The sequence below is a fragment of the Amblyomma americanum genome, chromosome 2, assembly GCF_052857255.1.
Source record: "Amblyomma americanum isolate KBUSLIRL-KWMA chromosome 2, ASM5285725v1, whole genome shotgun sequence".
Lineage (NCBI taxonomy): Eukaryota > Metazoa > Arthropoda > Arachnida > Ixodida > Ixodidae > Amblyomma > Amblyomma americanum.
In genome coordinates this window covers 223,629,769-223,652,672 of record NC_135498.1, presented here as the reverse complement: position 1 = coordinate 223,652,672, position 22,904 = coordinate 223,629,769, and the positions used below count along the sequence as shown (strand labels likewise).

Here is a 22,904-nt window from a genome sequence, read left to right as displayed (position 1 = left end):
GATAGGCTTGCATAATATACCTGAGGTGACGAAAGAGTCGAAACATACTAAAGTATTGCAGTTTGTCGGTTCACTGCTTGCAGACCTCATTGAGGACAGTGATACGACGAAAGAACAGTCTTCTTTGCTGAAATTTCTGGTTGAGCAGATAGAGCTTCTCCTCGCGAAACAGCATGTGTATAGCGCAGAGCTGCTGGTATTCGCCAGTATTTTGAATTCAATTTCTCCTCACGCATATCACTTCACAAGAGCTGCATCAAGAATCATTCTGCCCCATCCTTCCACACTGCGCCGTGTTTGCTCAAATTACAAAGCTGACCCTCTTGTGGAGCAAAATCAACCGCACTGTCTTTCCTACATCCGAGAACGAGTCAAATCAATGAAAGACCACGAGAAGACAGTGACCCTGATGATCGATGAGATCCACATAAAACCATACTTCGACTACAAAGGGGGCACAATAGTAGGATCGTCGGTTCATTCAACGGAACCAGCAACAACAGCCCATGTGTTCATGGTACAATCACTCCTTTCTGCAAACAAGGACGTCATTCACATATTACCTGTGAGCAAACTGAGCGCAGAAATTTTGCACGAGCATGCTAAGAACATAATCATTAATGTTGAGAAAATGGGGCTCAAAATTATCGCTGTGATAACGGACAACAATGCTCTGAACCGCAAGATGATGTCGTTATTTGCTACAAGTCCTCAGGTGAGCATTGTCTATCCCCATCCAGCCGATAACGCTCGCCCTCTTTTCTACGTGGTCGATCCTGTGCATCTCTTGAAGTGCATTAGGAACAATTGGATTAACCAGAAAAACCCTGGAACATGCCTCTATTTCCCTGAAATGGACTTGAGTGGAGCAATGCCCGAAGGGCCTCCTCGTATGAAAGCTGCTTCTTTCGCAGCTGTGCGGCAGCTTTATTCTTCAGAGAAGACGTCGCTTGTGAAGGCTGCTTACAGACTGAACGCAAAAGCCGTGAATCCAACCTCAATGGAGCGGCAAAATGTAAAGCTCGCTCTCGACGTCATTAATCAGTTTGTTTCAAATGCCCTCAGGACACATGGTTCCGCGTTCAAGATTCCTCAAGCTGAGTCGACTGCTCTTTTCATTGACGTTATCCTCACATGGTGGCAAATAGTCAATGTTAAGACCCCTTGCAAAGGCCAGAGGCTAAGGGACAGCATGCAAGACCCTGTAAGGTCTGTTGATGACACACAGTTAGCTTTCCTGAGCGGCGTTGTGGACTGGTTGGACGCTTGGGCAAGAATAAACATCACCAGTGGCTCGCTGACGAAAGAGACTCACAGTGCTTTGCGACTGACATGCTATTCTCTGGTAGAACTCTCGCGCTACTGCTTAGAAGAACTTCACTTCAAGTACGTACTGCTGGGCAAATTTCAGACGGATGCGCTAGAAGACCGGTTCGGCCGTTACCGCCAGCTGGCAGGATCACAGTACCACATTTCCGTGCGTCAGCTCTACGAATGTGAGAAGAAGCTTCGTCTTCAAAAACTTTTGACATTTCCACGCGAGGAAACAGAGTTTGAAGACGTAAGTGAGGATCTTGTCCCATGCAACTTTTCTGTGGCTGTCAGCGACGACGATATTACACACGCCCACTCTGACATGGATGCTATTGTCTACATTGCAGGATACGCTGCTCATGCTGCTTTAAAGAAGCTTTCATGTTCTGCTTGCTTCAGCACATTGGTGATTGAAAATCGAGAGATCGAAGCGGAAAATACTGCCATGATAGCTAACCTGTCGAGAGGAGGGCTGAAGTTTCCCCAGCCATGCACAGTTCACATGGTACTGATGACTAAACTAGTTGCAGAGAAGTTGTCTTTTGGAGCAACCGCGGAAGATTTTCTCTCCTGTAGAAATCAACGTGGTGTCGTGATTTCACAGACGATTTCCCTCCTGGACGAACACGACATTGAGACATGTGAAAATGGCCACACTGCACAAACTCTCCTGCGCTTGGTAGTACGCGTTGCAACCAACGTTGTTCTAAACAACTTTTGCAAACTAAGAAATGATGCCATACAAGACAATGCGCAGCAGAAGGCCGCAGCCCGGAAAGCAGCAACGCTTAAGAAGAAGTAAGTTTTATTCCCAAGCAATAAAAATGCTTTGCGCACACTTCATTGCTGGTGTCTCGTCGTTTTTTATTGTAAGGGTCAGATTAGCTGTACAAATACTCAACAGCGCAACATTATTGTGAGTGTCATTATTGCTGTGTGTGAAAGCTTTAAGCAAAACACAATACAGAATAAAACTAACACAATGCGCAGTAGACGGTGTTTTTTTTTCAATGTTCACGAACTTCTACTTTAACAACTAGATATACGCATGTGCGGTCTGTGCGGATGGATTTTACCGCACGGCAGACATCATGTACGTGATAGAACCTAATAATTAGATGATTAATTGAAATTAACTAATCAATTTTTTTATTATAATGACCAATAATGCGAAATTGGCGGCCGTATGCTAAATTGTTTATTATAAAAAACTGTATTAGCAGCTCGAACTTTCTTGACAATAAGGTGTTCTGCAATAAAAAAAATATATAAAAAAGATAAAATGATAGCCTAAGGCGCGCACAAACTAGCGAATTTCTTTTCTGCAGCAACGACAAAAATGAAAATGAAGGAATCACTTATAAGGCAGCTACGTACGGCAGTACCCGAATAGTGCAGACGGGCGCGGCGCGCTGAAATCGCGGAGCGCGGGGCCTGCACGGTCCCTTGGCGTGACGTCACGCGGCCGGTGGAGAGGCCTTAGCATTGAGAGGGTGTTGGCCTTACCCGCCGCCTTTAACCCCGGACTGCTTCCACTGCTACGCTCAGCGTGGCAACTTCGAAAGGACTACAAATACCGTCGTCTTACTGGAGTCATTCGGGGCACGCCACCGCAACGAAGCAGGTCACGAAAATGCCCTTTTTCATGCAGGCCGCACTGATATGGATCGCCTCGTCAACGCCGTTGTGCTATCAAGGCAGCCGTTGCAGTCTGGAACACTACTCTGACGTTTGGCGGGATACCGTCAACACGCCCAACGAAACCAACGCCGTGCCTTACCCGCCGCCTTTAACCCCGGACTGCTTCCACATCTGGCAACCAAGTGCTACGCTCAGCGTGGCAACTTCGAAAGGACTACAAATACCGTCGTCTTACTGGAGTCATTCGGGGCACGCCACCGCAACGAAGCAGGTCACGAAAATGCCCTTTTTCATGCAGGTCGCACTGATATGGATCGCCTCGTCAACGCCGTTGTGCTATCAAGGCAGCCGTTGCAGTCTGGCGCATTATTCTGGCGTTTGGCGGGATACCGTCAACACGCCCAACGAAACCAACGCCGTGCCTTACCCGCCTCATTCAACCCCGGACTGCTTCCACATCTGGCAACCGAGTGCTACGCTCAGCGTGGCAACTTCGAAAGGACTACAAATACCGTCGTCTTACTAGAGTCATTCGGGGCACGCCACCGCAACGATGCAGGTCACGAGAATGCCCTTTTTCATGCAGGTTGGTTATTTACCTGATTCAACTTGCATCCGCTCTGATAATGCATTTTTGCTAGCGGTGTCGTGCCCCATCGGCCCTACGCATTGCTTTCGAAAAACACTGTGCATATCATGTTACCAGTGTATCAACGCATATGTCACTTGCCTTCTGTTAGTGTTGGCTGGGGACTTCGAAATGAACCCCGGACCCACAGTGGATAGTAACCCTCAACCGCCACTCGAATCAATTGCTCTGGCCATATCCCGCATTGAACTTTCTCAAAATACTATGTTAAGTGAACTAGCGCTGATTCGCGCCGCTCAGTCGAAAGTTGAGTATTCGATTTCCAGCCTTTCTTCCCGAGTTGATGCCCTAGAAAAAGTCGCCGAAACAAATCAGTTAGGCGGCTCAGGCTCTGTAGCCGATTCAGATGTGGCTAAACTTTCCTCAGATATTAAGCTACTTTCGGACAAATCTGACGACGCCGAGAATCGTCTCCGCTGGTTAAATTCGCTGTTCTTCGGAATAGAAGATGAACAAGAGAAAACGTGGTCACAATCTGAATCGCGCATCATTTCATTCTGCTCCCAGAAACTTGATATCGCAATTTATAGGCAAGATATTGAGCACGCTCACAGACTTCGTAATTTCCAGTCGGGAAAGAACCAACCTATCATAGTCAATTTCACGAGATTTAAAGACAAAGTGCGAATCCTTTCCACCAGCTCGGTGCTTAAAGACACGTCGTTCATAGTCCGAGAAGACTATACTCTGCACGTGTACGCTTGGCAAGGAAAAAACTTTTTTTATACGGTCAGCAGAGTTCTAACTCATTCAAAATCCGCTTTGATAAGCTAATTATGAACAAAAAACAGTTTGTGTATGATGCTGGAACCGACTCCGTAACCGAACAAACTTCATAGCACTCACTGCCGTCGCTGAAGCTGTTGATTCGCCAACCTTTGCAAACTTCTGAGCGCGCCACCCCGGCCCCAAGAGACAAATCAGTATCAGTTTTACTAACCAATATCCGAAGCTACTTCTCAAAGAAAGACACCGTTGAAGCTATTTCGAATGACAACAGCACCGATATCGCGATCTTTACCGAAACATGGCTGGCCCCTGATATACAGAATGAAGAGCTATTGCAAGATACGCAATCTTTCGATTTTTTTTCCGGCGTGATAGAATTGGGCGCAGGGGAGGCGGCGTGATGGTCCTCGTTAAGCGTACCTTGGTTTCTTCTGCTGTTGAAATCACTAGCAATAGCGAAATCCTTTGTGTGAACGTTTCATTTGGTCATCGCACTAATATTATCATTGCCTGCTACCGAGCTCCTGCTTCTGATCACTCCTTCATTGAAGACTTAGGTACCATTCTTTTTCACATGAAAAACCAGTTTCTCTCCGGGAACAATATAGTTTGCGGTGATTTTAACTTTCCAGACATCGATTGGGAGAACCTAAGTGCAGACTCACGCCATTCCAGAGATTTTTTGGATCTTATTCTCTCGTTTAACCTTTCTCAAACAGTCAGTTTTCCAACTCGTGGTAGTAACACCCTAGATCTTGCTCTTGTCTCAAATCCAGATTTAATCCAGTCATTGTCATCCTGCGATGGTCTTAGCGATCATAACATAGTGCTGTTCAACCTATCGATTTCAGTCCCTCCCCGACAACGTTCAGTAAAATACATTCGTGATTACAGCAAAGCCGATTTTTCCAAAATCAATGATGAACTGGCTGAATTTCTTCCCCACTTTGCAGAGTCCGCTCCTAATAGGTCTGTTGATGGTAACTGCCGTTCGTATAAAGAAACAATTATCTCTCTAATTGACTCATATGTACCCCTTGTCTGCATTCGTGGTGATTCCGGCAAACCATGGTTTACAAATTCCTTAAGAAAATTATGTAACAAGAAAAAAACGGTTATTCAGGGCAGCTAAGAGCTCGAACTCAGCTCTTAAATGGGAAAAGTACTTAAGCTGTCTGCATAATTATACCAGGTTGCCCAGGAGCACCAAACATAAATTTTAGGACAAGGACCTACTTGACATCCTCCCAAATAACCCAAAAAAGTTCTGGTCTTTGTTAACTCCCAACCATAGCGGGTCACATAATATCACTTTATTATATCCCGACGGCTCTCACGTTCTAAAGGAGCTCCGTTCAGACGTAATGAACGAGTACTTCTCGTCTGTTTTCACACAGGAACCGGTTACAAATATTGCTTTAGCGCCAAGCTTAAATTTTCCTCAAATTGCGCCAATTGATATCTCTGTTCATGGAATAAGTAAATTAATAGATAACTTAAAGGTATCAAGTGCCCCTGGGCCCGACAACATATCTGCCAAAATTCTTAAAGGTACCAAACTAATATCCAGCCGTATCCTACAAATAATTTTCACGCAGTCTATTTCCAGTGGCCAAATCCCGTCCGAGTGGAAGTTAAGCAGAGTTGTACCCACCTTTAAGGCCGGAAACCGTTCCGATCCGTCCAATTATCGGCCTATCTCGCTAACGTGCATTGCATGCAAGCTCATCGAACATATAATTTACTCTCACATTGCAACGCACCTAGATAACTCCTTTTTCTTCTCTAAACAACACGGATTTCATGTGAAACTCAGCTTTTCGAATTCACGACTGACCTCCACTCAAACCTAGACTCATCCCTTCAAACAGACATAATTTGCCTCGATTTTTCTAAGGCTTTTGACCGCGTTCCCCACCAGCGCCTCATGACTAAGCTTTCCTGCCTGTCTCTGGACCCACTATTATTATCATGGATTCACTGCCTTTTGCTAATCGTTCGCAATACACCGTCATTGATAGTCATCCTTCCGCCGCTACAAATGTTACCTCTGGAGTCCCTCCGGGATCAGTTCTTGGCCCGCTTCTGTTTTTAATCTTTAAAAATGACCTTCCCGCTGGAATTTCGTCATCCATTCGTCTGTTCGCAGATGATTGTGTTCTCTACCGTCGTATTTGTTATAATAGTGATCAGTCTCTGCTGCAGTATGACTTCAAGTTAATCCAAAACTGGTGCTCTACCTGGCTCATGAAGTTGAATGTAGCTAAAGGTAAGTTTATGCACGTGTCCCGGAAACGATCTAACTTGCTCTACTCATATTCGCTAAACTCGACCGTGCTATCGCAAGTTGAATCCTACAGGTATCTTGGCATCGAAATAACAAGTAATCTGAACTGGTCAGAGCACATCAAGTCACTTGCTGCACGCGTTTCCAAATCACTAGGCTTAATTAGACGATCTCTCACATTTTCTCCGCCCACGGTTAGACTAATCGCATATGAAACATTTATCCGTACCAATCCTGAATATGCATCGACTATTTGGAACCCCCATCAAGAATACCTAATCCAGGCGTTAGAAGCAGTCCAAAACCGAGCTGCCCGTTTCATAACATCCAAATATGATTTTCGGCTGAGCGTTACTAATATAAAATCTTCCATTGGTCTAACCCCCCTGTCATCACGACGTAAAATAGCAAGACTTTGCCTATTTCACAAAATTTGTCATAATTTCCCGCAATTACGTGAGAGCCTTATTCTGCCCCCCTTGAGATCCTCCCGACGTTTGTTTAATTGCAACAGTGTTCAGCGTATTCATGGTACCACTAAAGCTTTCAATAATTCATTTTTGCCAACTGTTATATCCGAGTGGAATGTGCTCCGTGACGATATTGTCAATGAAACCAACTCAGTAAAATTTAAACACTTATTGACTGCTTATTTCTCCCCTCAATTCCTGTAGAATGCCTTTTATTTACCTATTTATTGTCTTGGTGATTTCAATGCGTTTACTGTGTTTATTTGTGCTTGCCATTTATATTTGTGTTCTATCTTTGTGACCCGTTATTACCATTTGTCACCCCCCCCCTTATGTAATGCCCCATTGGGGCCTTTAAGGGAAAATAAATGATGATGATGATGATGATGATGAAGCGTCTCGAAGATCCTGCCTCACAAAACGGGCGATCACACCTTTTGTCTTTCCTGGTTTCGCCGACATCCTATGAAGTGCGAGGGTGTCCGCCTCAGTGAGATGGTTCATGCCAATTTTGTCTGCCACTTCGTTGACTTTTGACAAGAGGTCCTCTCCTGCCGCCTCAGGAATGCCATGAATCTCAATGTTCAAGCGCCTGCTGCGCCATTCTAAGTCATGGACACTGAGTTGTAACTGAGTTATATCTTTTGAGCCAGCATCTCTCTCCAGCTTGCCAATTGTGCCTTTAATTCCTTTGATTTCCTTATCCTGCGTATCAAGACGCTCTTTTATAGTGGCAAACTCTTCATGCAGCATCTGGATTGAGCTCTCTACTGCATCTAGCTTTTCGGTAAGAGGGAGAAGGGAAGTCAATTTCCTGTTCATTTCCACAATAAGAACTTTCAGGTCGGGATCCGTATTAGAGTCACCGTTTGAGGCGTCACTTTTGCCTCCAGTCGAATGTTTACACGCTTCACACTTCCAAAGCTTCTTAGCCAACCCACGTTTTGAAGCAAATGTGTCACTCATGCCTGAACATATCGCGCCATGAAAACAAAATTCACACTCACTGTATGTGATGGCGTTATCGTCATTCTTTAGTTTTTCGCGACATTTGCAACACCGAGTCATGGTTACCAATATCGACTAACAAGTTGGCAGCAGCGGCATATAGCTAAGCAACATGCACGAACTTAATATGAAAAGGTTTGACCTTCCTGTAAAACACAGCGAAGAACGGAAGACGTGGTCTTCATCATCTTTCATCCGTGCGCGTGGAAGCGTCGTCAGATGAACATGTAGCAAACGGCACGAAATGGCGGCACATTAGAAGAAATGAAATTCATTGGACCCAGTGCTATTGCAATGTCATCGGGTAGTAGTAATTAAGCGACCTATAAACCTTGCTTGTTCTGAGTCTATTCTGCACTTAGCACTTATTGTAATTGTCTTGGTAAACACTACTTAATGGTTTTCTAAATATTATTGGGAACATATAAGTTTTTGTACACAGACACAACACGCTGACTCATTTTACCACTCCATAATGATTAACAATTAAATCTTAAAGAGCGGGGCACATGTAAGCATGGAGTGTGTGCCAGAAGTAAAGGTTGAGTGATATTTCGGGGCTGAACTCGTGACTGCCTCGGTTTTGTCTCACGTATTAGCTCAAAAAACTTACACGTCACACGTGCACAACCCACACATAAGAGTGTAAGTGCCTAGCCTCTCGTCCAATAGTGTCTTGAGGTCTTGTCTTGTATGTTTATCACTCAGTAATATCGCCAGAAGTTTCAGACTAGAAAAAATAACGCGAATTCCAAAAGAACCTTTAGTGAGGGTGAGGGAGGGCTGGAAAACTTTTCAGGATGAGGGCGAGGGTGAGGGATGGCCATGGACTTAAAAAGTGAGGGTGGGGAGGAAAATTAATTAGAGGACATTGGCCTACCCGTGGTTGTAAATTACACTATACGAAATAATTACCCTCTTTCAAGCAACATTTTTGTGTTGCCGAATAGGAATACCAGGTCTCCAAGCAATATAAATTTTAACTGCCCTGTAAACCGAAACACCCAAGGACAGTACCTGATTGAGTATAATGGGTTTAAACTATGTAATACAGCTCCGCTATAAATTAAAATTTTTAGGAATTTGCTCTTCTCCAATAAACGTTTCTACTTTTCGAAGATTGAGGGGTACGTTTGGTGATCATTTATATGTGTGCGCTTGGATAGTTCATTACCATTGTTGATAATGGACAACTAAACTTTGTGTGTATTCTTAAATAACAACGTGTAAAATGGGCCTCTACTAGCTTCGGGTATTGGTCCAGGAGATTTTCGCGAATCATTTTTGTGTTCGTTTTGAAAGATAAATAAATTTAAAAATAAATAAAATGCTATAGTACGCTCCTAATTTGTGAGACTCACATACTAAAACTAACGTCCGTTAACGTCAGAAAAACAAAAGAAAGTCAGCTAGGTTAATTTTCAACTTGTACAACTAGCGCACAATCCCATCATCTCTTACAGAAGGTGGAGAAGTCCGAAATGTTGCTTCAAGGCGTTATCAGGACGTTTTAAAATTTTTGACTTTACTATATAATACTTAGTAGTAAGTAAAGCATTAAACACTCAACCGTCTAGCTTCCGGTCCATACGCCCGTATCACAGGAACACGGTTCGTGATTTTTTGTGCAGTACCAAGGCATTTTAAAAATCTCTTTCCCTCGCACTGCTTCCGAATAGAATGCATTAACCGCCAACATGGGTTGACTGTCCAATGGTTTCATCAATCCTGTGCGCAAATGCGCATCATCATAATTTTCATATTTGCTTGTTCTCGCCTAATTTCTGTGTTGTTTCTTCTGCGTTTTTCTGTGTGTTTGCTTTTTGTGTTTTTTTTTCTGCACTTCATTCTTTAATGCCTGCTATTTTGTTTGCTATTCTTGCAACCTTTTAACTGCTAGAAATGTCACTGCTTAGGCCTCGTAACAAGGTTGGCAGTCTTGCTATATAAAGACATGTGTACGCAACGTTCATGCCTATTATGTGCGTGTGTGGACAATCTTCTTTTATATACAACCCGCATTTCTTAGTCACATCTTTTTGTTTCTTTTAGGGAAGGGAGGTGCGCTCTGGCCACATCTTTTTCATTGTTCAAGTTCATTGCCCTGTACAGCCTGATCCAGTTCCTTTCTGTCATCTTGCTTTACCACGTAAGCAGTTGCTGATGAATTCTTATAAATTATTACAAATTAGTGCTCGGCTTCCTAAGTGAAAGACGCGGTTTTTATTCCGGCAGTGGCGGCCGTATTTCTATGGCGGCGAAATGCTAGAGGCTTGTGTACTGTGCGTTGTCGGTGCACGTTAATGAACTCCAGGTGGTCTAAATTATCCGGAGCCCTCCACTACAGCGTCCCTCATAACCTGAGCCACATCAGGACGTTAAACCCAATAAACAATGAACCATGAAAGCAGAATATTCCTGCAAATACTTCTGCGGCTAACATTGCTTATTGAGAATGCTGGTAGCCATGACCCTTCAACAGAATTCAAATTTAGGCCAAACTGCCGGAATGATAGGGCAGGCAACTGGGCTTGTTGGTGCACGATACGAAAAAATACCTAAGAGCAACCACCACAGGCAGACATAGGACACACGTACTGAGCGCTAACTTCCGCCAGTGGTTTATTTAGCATATTAGAGGTGGTTTTTATGCCAATAAAATTGTAACTATCAGTGCAGAAATGAGACAGACATTGCAACCATGGATAGAATATAGCGGTGTGTTCGTCTGTCCGATCTGTATCTATCTTGATCGCGCTAAATATTTGTTCCAGTGAATATAAGTCATAGTTGAAGGTTCGACGGAAACCCGTCTGGCGAGGGAAATTCAGCATATCACTTTAAACGAACACTCACCAAAGTCATAAAGTAAAAAAATAACCGTAAGAGAATTGACGTTTCGGCACCACTACGGGTGCCTCGTTCACAATGGGATGAAAAACGAGACGGGCTGCTGCTTATGTAGTGAAAACGTTGCGTATCGTGCGGATGTATATCTCGGGTAGATTGCCCTGTGTCCTGTTAATCGCTTGGCTTGTCATTTGCATGTGAAGGGATTCCTTGAGCAGACGAGTAGAAAATGATTTTTCTTTCTCAAGTATGCGCGTGGAATCCCAGTCAATCAAGTGGCCCGTGTTTTGCTGTTTTTCGGCGAGAGCGTTAGAAGTCACTTTTTTGTTTTTGACGTCACGCTGGTGTTCTTTGAATCGTCTCCTGAAGTCCCCTGTTTCGCCTATATAGGCTGCACCGCATTCTTTGCAAGGAATTTTGTAAACTACCCCAGGGTAGCTGGTCTTTTCAAGCGGGTCCTTTGCTCGCACCAAATGGTTTCTGAGCTTGCTGGATGGGACATGGGCAGCTTGGATGTCGAAGTCAGCCAGTATCCGGCATAACGTCTCGCTGACACCAGGGGCATATGGGATGGCTGCACGTTTTTTCTTTTTGGCTGTTTTTGCTTCGGCTTGAGGGGCCGCAGCGTGTCGTTCTTGTGATTGTAGCACTTGACGCGGGTATCCGTTCTTTGAAAGCTCCTTTCTTATGCGGCGGACTTCACGAGTTCTTTTGCATGGGCTTGAACAAAGCTTGAAGGCACGATTGTAAAGCGCCGCGGCAACGGAGCGTTTCTGCCCTACTGGGTGCGCAGAATGAAAATTCAGGTACTTCCCTGTGTGGGTAGGCTTCCTGTACACGCTCGTCGTGATGCCGTTTGCTGTTCGTTCGATGAGGGCGTCGAGGAAAGGGAGGTGCCCATTGCTCTCTTCTTCCATCGTGAACTGAACGCTCGCTTGAAATGAGTTCAGGTGCCGTAGAAGTTTTTCCGCATCCTGTCGTCGGATGATGCAGAAACAGTCGTCGACGTACCGCAGGAAAAACCTAGGTGGCGGGTCGAACGACGCAAGCGCGCGACTCTATCGTTTCTAGGGCCAGGTTGGAACAGACTACGGAAATGGAGGCTCCCATTGCTGTGCCGAAGATCTGCTTGTACATCGTCTTGTTGAATACGAAGTATGTGTTTGACAAGCAGAATTTTAGGAGCCGGCACAAGTCGTCTGTCTCTACGGACGTACGTTCTGGCAGAGACAGGTCGTTCTTCAGGGCATTCCTGCAACACTCAACTGCGAAGTCCACCGGCACGCAAGTAAACGTGGACCTCACGTCGAATGACACCATAATGTGATCATCGCCAAAAGTCGCAGTCTTCAGTTTGTCAATGAAATGTGCCGAGTCTTTGACGTGCGTAGGCGTGTTTCCTGCCAAAGGCTCCAGTACCCGGTGGAGGTATCCCGACAACTTGTTCAGTGGTGACCGTGTGAAGCCAACAATCGAGCGAAGTGGTACCTCCTTCTTGTGTATCTTGGGCACGCCGTATATAGCTGGCGCCGAGCCGTTGTGACAAAGTAGGCGATTGTAAAGATAGCCTTTGTCGGGGGGGACGAACTTGAAAACATCAGTAAGAAGTTTTTGCAGCTCGGACTCGATTTTCTTTGTAGGGTCTCGCGCCAGCTTGGCGTACGTCGTTGTGTCCTCCAGAAGGGCGTACATTTTTCGCACATAGTCGGTGCGGTCTAAAACGACAGTGGCGTTACCCTTAACAAAGACATCGTCATCTTGCCTGCTGACAAGGGTAACGCCACTGTCGTTTTAGACCGCACCGACTATGTGCGAAAAATGTACGCCCTTCTGGAGGACACAACGACGTACGCCAAGCTGGCGCGAGACCCTACAAAGAAAATCGAGTCCGAGCTGCAAAAACTTCTTACTGATGTTTTCAAGTTCGTCCCCCCCGACAAAAGCTATCTTTACAATCGCCTACTTTGTCACAACGGCTCGGCGCCAGCTATATACGGCGTGCCCAAGATGCACAAGAAGGAGATACCACTTCGCCCGATTGTTGACTTCACACGGTCACCACTGAACAAGTTGTCGGGATACCTCCACCGGGTACTGGCGCCTTTGGCAGGAAACACGCCTACGCACGTCAAAGACTCGGCACATTTCGTTGACAAACTGAAGACTGCGACTTTTGGCGATGATCACATTATGGTGTTATTCGACGTGAGGTCCATGTTTACTTGCGTGCCGGTGGACTTCGCAGTTGAGTGTTGCAGGAATGCCCTGAAGAACGACCTGTCTCTGCCAGAACGTACGTCCGTAGAGACAGACGACTTGTGCCGGCTCCTAAAATTCTGCTTGTCAAACACATACTTCGTATTCAACAAGACGATGTACAAGCAGATCTTCGGCACAGCAATGGGAGCCTCCATTTCCGTAGTCTGTTCCAACCTGGCCCTAGAAACGATAGAGTCGCGCGCTTGCGTCGTTCGACCCGCCACCTAGGTTTTTCCTGCGGTACGTCGACGACTGTTTCTGCATCATCCGACGACAGGATGCGGAAAAACTTCTACGGCACCTGAACTCATTTCAAGCGAGCGTTCAGTTCACGATGGAAGAAGAGAGCAATGGGCACCTCCCTTTCCTCGACGCCCTCATCGAACGAACAGCAAACGGCATCACGACGAGCGTGTACAGGAAGCCTACCCACACAGGGAAGTACCTGAATTTTCATTCTGCGCACCCAGTAGGGCAGAAACGCTCCGTTGCCGCGGCGCTTTACAATCGTGCCTTCAAGCTTTGTTCAAGCCCATGCAAAAGAACTCGTGAAGTCCGCCGCATAAGAAAGGAGCTTTCAAAGAACGGATACCCGCGTCAAGTGCTACAATCACAAGAACGACACGCTGCGGCCCCTCAAGCCGAAGCAAAAGCAGCCAATAAGAAAAAACGTGCAGCCATCCCATATGCCCCTGGTGTCAGCGAGACGTTATGCCGGATACTGGCTGACTACAATATCCAAGTTGCCCATGTCCCATCCAGCAAGCTCAGAAACCATTTGGTACGAGCAAAGGACCCGCTTGAAAAGACCAGCTACCCTGGGGTAGTTTACAAAATTCCTTGCAAAGAATGCGGTGCAGCCTATATAGGCGAAACAGGGGACTTCAGGAGACGATTCAAAGAACACCAGCGTGACGTCAAAAACAATAAAGTGACTTCTAACGCTCTCGCCGAACACCAGCAAAACACGGGCTACTTGATTGACTGAGATTCCACGCGCATACTTGAGAAAGAAAAATCATTATCTACTCGTCTGCTCAAGGAATCCCTTCACATACAAATGACAAGCCAAGCGATTAACAGGACACAGGGCAATCTACCCGAGATATACATCCGCACGATACGCAACGTTTTCCCTACATAAGCAGCAGCCCGTCTCGTTTTTCATCCCTTTGTGAACAAGGCACCCGTAGTGGTGCCGAAACGTCAATTCTCTTACGGTTATTTTTTTCCTTTATGACTTTGGTGAGTGTTCGTTTAAAGTGATATGCTGAATATAAGTCATGTTGTTTTGTACAGCAACAACAAAGAACCATTCACATTCGTATGCTCTGATAGCTGTCTAAAAAACCTTGGGTAAGAACGGACGATCAATTGTGCCAATGGTCTATTCAGGAAAATAGGAGGCGCGAAACAGCTTCGTACGCAAAACCGGAGAAGTATACATATATGATAATGGCTCTAAAGAGAGCAGAATTGAATTGTCGTCGTGGCTTTCGTTTTTATCTTATTTTTTTTTCATTTTCAATGCAGGTGCAGACGAACTTTTCGGACCCTATGTTTCTCTACGTGGACATATTTGTGATCACGACACTCGCTGTAACAAGTAAGCAAGCATGTGCTGGAAGTCATTCAGTTCTGAGCGCTGCAGTAACAGCAGCTGCAGCGAGTGTATATTTTCCTGCAACTCGTTTCAACGGGTTGCTTCACTGTAATCATGATGCAGTTCGCACTCCCCTGAGCGCCTGTGTAAGTTGTGGGCGATTAAGAAAGCTTTCCGCAGGAAGAAATTTGTCCAGCTTGGAATTGGCTACATCATCATCATCATCATCATCATCATCATCATCATCATCAGCCTGACTGAGCCCACTGCACGGCAAAAGACTGTCCCATGTCTCTCCAGTTAACCCGCTCCTGTGCAAGCTGTGCCCGCCCTATGCCCGCAGACTTCTAAATCTCATCTGCCGACTTTACTCTCTTCTGCTCCTCTGCTACTGTTGCCTTCTCTTGGAATCCACTCCGTCAGTTAAGGACCATCGGTTATATTGCCTTCGCACAACATGCGCTTGCCAAGCCCATTTCTTTCTCTTGATTTCGACTAGGATGTCATTAACCCGCATTTGTTCCCTCACCCACTCTGCCCGCTTCCGGTCTCTTGACGTTACACCTACCATTTTTCTTTCCATGGCTCGCTGCGTTGTCCTTAACTTAAGCTTAACCCTTTTCGTTAGCCTCCACGTTTCTACCCCGTAGGTGAGCATCTGTAAGATACAGCTGTTGTACACTTTTCTCTTGAGGGATATTGGTAAACTGCCATTCATGATCTGAGAGAACCTACCATATGCGCTCCACCCCATTCTCTTTGTTCTAGTTATTTTCCTCTCGTGATTCGGATCTGCGGTCCCCACTTGCACTAAGTAGACGTATTTTCTTTACCACTTCCACCACAAGAGATGTGCACTGGACATTGTCGCCGTCTTCTACTAATACTGCTATCGAACTAATATCCATGTCCTCGCGCGCTCTGCACTGCACATCATCGTCTTCTTCAACTAGTACTGCTATCGAGCTAATATCGTCGCCAGACTTCCCGGTGACCCAGCAAATTGAAATAATGAGCCTGCACTGCCTGTGACACCCCGAGAGTTGTGCTCAAATTTTCGCATTAGGGAGAATTGTAATCGTCCTGAAAACTTGTTTACTATTTGTGTTTGTTTATTTTCTTAGTGTATCCAATGCAGATTGCCTCCGGGGTAACGCCTTCGAGGCGCTGCAAGTAAATAAATAAAGTAAACATTTTGGAGCTCTTCTTTCCCTACCTCTGCGATTAGCAAAACCGGCCTACCGTAGGCTGTCCTTTTTTGGGACTGGGGTAGAGTCGGAATCGCCGTCTCCGGCTTGATGTCGTGGTCAAGAAAACGAAGATGTGAAGTTGCTGAAAGGGAAGACCTTCCCCTACAAAAAGTGGCATCTTTTATATTCAGGATGAGAGCGAACACATGTTCATGGTACCCTGCATAGGTGGAGCTAATGCTCGGTATCCCCCCCCCCCCCCCTCACACACACACACACACTTCGTCCCTGTGTTTTAACGTCGCGGGACGTATCCGCTGGAGAGCGTCAGGAGGAGCGCTCTAGGTCAAAGGAAATTTTCGCAAGGGTTTTTTTGCAAACCAAGAAAGGGGCGGTCCTTGGAAGGTGGCATGGGTACCGGCCGTGGTTTGCGACGCTGGGAAGGTGCCCCCGGAGTCGCGGCTTGGCCGTGGCGCGAACAAAACAGGTCAGAGCTCTTCGAATGCACGGTGTAAAGTTCTTGATTTGTCGGTGCTCACGGCTCTGTTTGTCCTTTTGGTGGACATAACGCAGACAGATACGTTTTATTTTTTTTTTCATGTAAAATGCCCTCAGGGCGAGTAAAGGCATTGAAGAGAGGAATGGGTTAACAAACAAAACAAAAATACATGAATGGAGTGTTTACAGGTGTATGAATTTCCATAGTGACATAAACATGATAATAAATACAAAAATAAATACAGTACGCAGCAGGACACTAATCCTGTCAATATGCAATATTAGCAAAAGCGGTACAATAACATGATAGGTTTTTGGTTTTGGGGGGATTAACGTCCCTGAGCGACTGAGGCTAAGAGGGGCGCCGTAGTGAAAGGCTCTGGAAATTTCGACCACCTGGGGTACTTTCATTACTGTAAGTAGCGGTCTATCTTTTCCTGCAGGCTACTCAGCGGACTTGACGTCTTGGAGCTACGACAAGCCTGAACTGGTTGTGTGCAGTCTGCATCGAACGCAGTAGGACGGTGCGTTTCTTTGTGCAGACATGCACTGCGGACAGAGGAACGGCTTTTAGTTTCTAACCTACAGGATGACGTCAAGTAGAGATGAAACACACTGTCCATGTCGCCTCTTATCTGGGTGTACTAAATGCTGAGAAATAGCAAGCTTGACCATCGCAGACTGGTTGAACTCTTGGAACCAATGGTCGCACTTCCTAGATATCGTTCTTCCGTAGATGGCAGACTACTGCTCCAGTTGCGAGCGTGCTCCACTTGGAGTCGCTTCTCGCGTCGCTGACTGATGGCTTCTTGTCCTTGCAGTGGGATACGCAAAGCCGTGCGCCGAGCTCAATGCGGTGAGGCCCGCGCGCAGTCTGCTGACAGGGGCCCATCTGCTGTCGCTACTGCTGCAGCTGCTGCTTGTCGTGCTGGCCCAGGCAGGGTTCCTGCTCCTCATCCGCAACCAGAGCTGGTCAGTTGAACAGGCATGCATGCAGCTGCTTGGCCTAGTGAAATAGGAAGGGAACACAAGCTGCGGCTAGGGAAAAATACATTGTAAAGGTATCACGATATAATTGTTGGAGATATCAGGGCACTTGTCCACTCTTTTTTAATGCAGATTTGCAACAGCCTTTGCGCTCGCCCTTCGCGGACGCGCACCCGCCCAAAGACAGTGGGTGTCGTGGGCTTGAAGCGCTATTTACGCGTGCTAGTAGTGTTGGCATTGTTAGCGCTTAATTTCTCCACCTTTCGCTTAGTTTTCAGCACTGCACTCATATTTTCGTTGTTGTCAGATATCGAGTCCATTACTTTTTGTGGGTTCATCAACCGGGAAAGTTCCATTTCGGAAATTTAACGTCAGCTCTCAGAGCTCGGCAGAACACTTGAAACACGTAACTTCGCAGCCGATACCTGATGCACTTAAAACCCGTGTTTTCGATGCCGATAGAAGATACAAAACGTAAATTATTTCCGATAAAGATACTATATACTGCATCGTCGATAATTTGGTGCATCACTGAATCCCCAATATTAGTAAAGCCACTAATGTGATTAGCTGAGTTAAGAAATTTCTCCGTGAATCCGGCCGCATGAATTTATTTAAGGACTTTACGAATGGGCTTAAGATATGCTGACGTTTACTGAAGGGAAACATGATGGGACATTAGTTCGGACTTCCTAAAAGCGCGCATGAACTTCATACGCGGCCAAGTGAACCAGCCGGACACTAAATTACTGACACGCAGTCCATCGAGTGACAGGGAATGAGATGGCAGACCAGATTACCCAATATTACACAGAAAGACCCAGTTCGCCCATGCTCACACTCCTCACCTGAATCTTTAAGGACAGATCTGAATTCCTACGACAAAGTTGGTGGATATACCCCACCACACTACGTAGGAATACCTTGCCTGGAGAAGAGTGCAAGCAAGAACCTTTCCGAAGTTGTTAATATACGCTAAAATTTACCTGATTACGTTTACATATCCGTGTTCCTGGTGCAACCAAACACACGCTTTATATCGGGTTACGTGAAAATGGCTTGGATAAACAGCTATTTGTTGATTTATTCATTTATTTCAATGCCCTCAGGGCCCAAGGACATTACAGAGGAGACTTGTGTAAAACAGACAAGAAAGAAAGAAACGTTATCACTATTAGTACAAAATGTGAACAAAAATATGGCTCCCGCAAATCACCAAGTTCCAGCAACACAATGAACCAAATAATAAGCTAGTAGTGCCAAATGTTGAGCAAAGACTAAATGTAGACAAGTGTACCACGCAAAAAAAACATAAGAAGCAATTTTGCGAATGGGAAGGAAAAAAAAACTGTTGCTCAAATTTATTGTCATGCGCTTAATAGCAGAATTTGTGGAAAGAAAAATGAAAGAAACAAAGCTTGTTTGACCCACCAAATGAACTGGAAAAGAATAAACAAATTGCAGTGCGCAACATTTTCATCTACTCTATTAGACGAGGTTAGTTAAAGTAGATTTAAACACCGAATGGTCACATATTTCCACGATCGATCGGGAGACGGTGACTTCATTGTACCGATGGGTTGGGAATGAACGAGTGGTAGTAGTGATTTGTTTGGCATGAATGAATACGAACTTTATGACGATGATCAATCCGAACTGGAACATAGCAAGGTGGCGTTTTGAATTTGCTTTAATAATGGGGTTATCATACTACATTTTTTGAAATAGACAAAGGTGGAATATATTTCTAAGTTGGGACAGTGATAAGTTGGGCGGCAGTGATAAGATTAATTTCATGGCAGTGATACTAGAGGGACAGCGATAATTCGAGAGACCGAGACGGGCCGCACAGTTCTGTATAGATTCGAGTCGGTAGATTGATGTCTATTGACGGGGGTCCCAGATGGATGCAGCATATTCCAGTTCAGTATGAAGCAACGACTTGTAGAGAAGCAATTTTACGGAGCTAGAAGAAAGAGCAAAGTTACGGCGTATGTAGCCTAGCATGTGGTTAGCGTTGTTGCTTGAATGATCTATATGCTCTTTCCAAGAAAGAATATGGGGAAAAATACAACTAAATATTTCTTAAAAGGCATAGACTAAAGGCTACTATTATCAATCAATCAATCGTTTTATTTTCATCACAAAATGATGAGGGTTGGTTCAGGCAAAAAGTGGAAGCCTGAACGCCCCGCATACATGGCTTGCAGCGTGGGGGGACACGTGTACAAAGAAAAAAGAGAACACGGCAAAGATTTGCGTGCGAAGAATAACACAAAACATTTTGGCACTTGAGGTGTACATTCTGTAAATCAAGAAACATGTCAAGCAAGGCGGTCATAGCTCTCAAATATACCACAAAAAGAAGTGCATCAAGTGATCAAAAAAGTGGTCTCAGGCACAAACAACATAAATGACATTACAATCGTAAACATATGTCCCGGATGTCTTTCGGACTGCAGGTGTTAATACAGACGTTCTTCAATCTAAGTTTATTTAGCAGTACTGGAACGCTATGGCGAAACATTTGATGACCATATGTAGTGTTTGAGAAGGGGATCCACCAAAACTCAGGATTTCGAAGAGTATATGTCGGATCATTTGGTTTTAGCGCGCACATATCTAGATAGCTATTGTGGATATAGTGAAGAGACTTTTTATACCTCGTGGCTAAGTAGTATTCGTAGAGTTTCGGAATTTTTATGATATTGAGGCGGGTAAACAACTCATCTGTTTGAGCTCGGTATTCTGCATTTGCAATAAAATGAGTTTCTTTATTTTGCAGTCTAAAAAGTTTTCGAATATTTACCTCCGTGGTACTGCCCCAGACCACAAAACAATAACTGAGATAGGGCAAAAACAGTGCATTGTGCACTATGAGTTTGAATGGCACTGGTAAACAGGAGCGATATTTTGCAAAAACACCCGTGCATTTTGAAAGTTTAGATACAACATTGTAAATCTGAGCGTTCCAACTCAAATTATCGTGAAAAATAACTGCTAGCGCTTTAACAGAATGTGGAACGTTTGTAATGGAGTCCCCCAAGCATAAATCAAGGTTTTGAAGAATTACACGTTGCCTGGGGTGGAATACGACTGCTTTTCTTTTTTGTGTAATGATCAATAGAGGATATATGAAAATTAATACAACATGAAGATAATGGGATGTTACGACGAGAAACACGTATGCGCTTGCATTTTTTTATGTTTAGTTCAATGATACACTTGTTAGTCCATTCAAGAGCATGATTATAATACGATTGAAGAAGAGCTACATCAGAGTAACTATTGAGAGTCACTATTCGCGGTATAAGACGCAGTCACCTGCAAAAATATTTTTTCTTGAACATAGGTTTACAGGCAAGTCATTGATTTATATAAGAAAAAGTACAGGCCCTAAAACTGAGCCTTGTGGCACTCCAGATTAAACTGGAGAAGTGAAGGAGGAAGCGTTATTAGCGGTGACAAATTGTGAACGATTAGTGAGAAACGAATGCAGCCACTTTAGTATGTTAGGGTCACGGCTAACTTTACTTAGTTTAAGAAAAAACAGCTGTTGAGAGACCTTGTCAAACGTTTTTGAAAAATCCAGGAATATGCGGTTGACAAGAGAATACCTGTGAAGGAATGAATTTAGATCATGCGTTAATGTTAAAAGCTTTGTTTCAGAAGAAAACAACTCCCGAAACTCAAGTTTACTCTCAGTAAAAGAGACATTAGGATCAAGGGACAAGGCGAGACCCAAGAACATGCTCCATATTTTACACGGAATGCTGGTAAGTGAAGTGGGTCGATAATTATGGAGGGAATGTTGATCGCCAGACTTACGCCAGGAAATCGCCTTCCCGACCTTCCTAGTCATCTGGTACGCAGATTGTTTGGAGGGATGGCTGAAATAGGTGGAAGCATTATTCCGCTTTACACTTTGGTTTTAATCAAGATCTTAGAATTCATATCAACGCCACATTGTGAAGTACTGTTTTCCGGACAATTTTTCCATTCCAGCAGAATCAAAGGCAACAGAATCCATCGGTAAAACCTCAGCACTGGTATATGCAGGGGTTACAGAACACAAATTTTTGGAAAAAGCTGAAACGAATACACTGTTGAAGATATTTGCGCAATCATTAGGTGGATTTAGCTCGTCACTGAAGGATTATTGATGAATTGTCGTATTTGTTAACAATGCTCCAAAATTGCCAAGGGTTATTTATTGAAAGGGAAGGCAACGTGTAATTTAAAAACACATTGAGGCCACGCGCAATAAAAATTGGGAGAGGTTGGAGGCGCAGTTGTCCTGCAGATCGGACTTGGATGCTCAGCGTAAGCTGGTCAGCCGAGCACAGCTGATAGCACGGGCCACAGCGGTCCTCGACTGAAGACTCTTCCTTGACGACTCTGTCAGAACAGTAAAGTTTATTATAGTTCTTGGTCAGCCGAGCATAGCTGATAGCACGGGCCACAGCGGTCCTCGACTGAGGATTCTTCCTTGACGACTCTGTCAGAACAGTAAAGTTTATTATAGTTCTTGGTCAGCCAAGCATAGCTGATAGCACGGGCCACAGCGGTCCTCGACTGAGGATTCTTCCTTGACGACTCTGTCAGAACAGTAAAGTTTATTATAGTTCTTGGTCAGCCGAGCATAGCTGATAGCGCGGGCCACAGCGGTCCTCGACTGAGGATTCTTCCTTGACGACTCTGTCAGAACAGTAAAGTTTATTATAGTTCTTGGTCAGCCGAGCATAGCTGATAGCACGGGCCACAGCGGTCCTCGACTGAGGATTCTTCCTTGACGACTCTGTCAGAACAGTAAAGTTTATTATAGTTCTTGGTCAGCCGAGCATAGCTGATAGCACGGGCCACAGCGGTCCTCGACTGAGGATTCTTCCTTGACGACTCTGTCAGAACAGTAAAGTTTATTATAGTTCTTGGTCAGCCGAGCATAGCTGATAGCACGGGCCACAGCGGTCCTCGACTGAGGATTCTTCCTTGACGACTCTGTCAGAACAGTAAAGTTTATTATAGTTCTTGGTCAGCCGAGCATAGCTGATAGCACGGGCCACAGCGGTCCTCCACTGAGGATTCTTCCTTGACGACTCTGTCAGAACAGTAAAGTTTATTATAGTTCTTGGTCAGCCGAGCATAGCTGATAGCACGGGCCACAGCGGTCCTCGACTGAGGATTCTTCCTTGACGACTCTGTCAGAACAGTAAAGTTTATTATAGTTCTTGGTCAGCCGAGCATCGCTGATAGCACGGGCCACAGCGGTCCTCGACTGAGGATTCTTCCTTGACGACTCTGTCAGAACAGTAAAGTTTATTATAGTTCTTGGTCAGCCGAGCATAGCTGATAGCACGGGCCACAGCGGTCCTCGACTGAGGATTCTTCCTTGACGACTCTGTCAGAACAGTAAAGTTTA

At 45.0% G+C, this 22,904-nt stretch overlaps 1 protein-coding gene across 14 annotated transcripts in view; it reads left to right on the top strand.

The window, feature by feature from the left end:
- Window positions 1-22,904, top strand: part of LOC144122196 (polyamine-transporting ATPase 13A3-like) — a 738,347-nt gene that overhangs the window by 518,213 nt on the left and 197,230 nt on the right. For all 14 annotated transcript variants that reach the window (XR_013312846.1, XR_013312843.1, XR_013312839.1 and 11 more), the window contains 3 exons: window positions 10,151-10,247; window positions 14,741-14,813; window positions 17,320-17,470. Coding sequence is in view for 6 of the 14 variants with exons in the window: in XM_077655777.1 (XP_077511903.1) it covers window positions 10,151-10,247; window positions 14,741-14,813; window positions 17,320-17,470 (321 nt within the window). In the remaining 8 variants the exon portion in view is untranslated. The remainder of the gene's footprint in view (window positions 1-10,150; window positions 10,248-14,740; window positions 14,814-17,319; window positions 17,471-22,904) is intronic.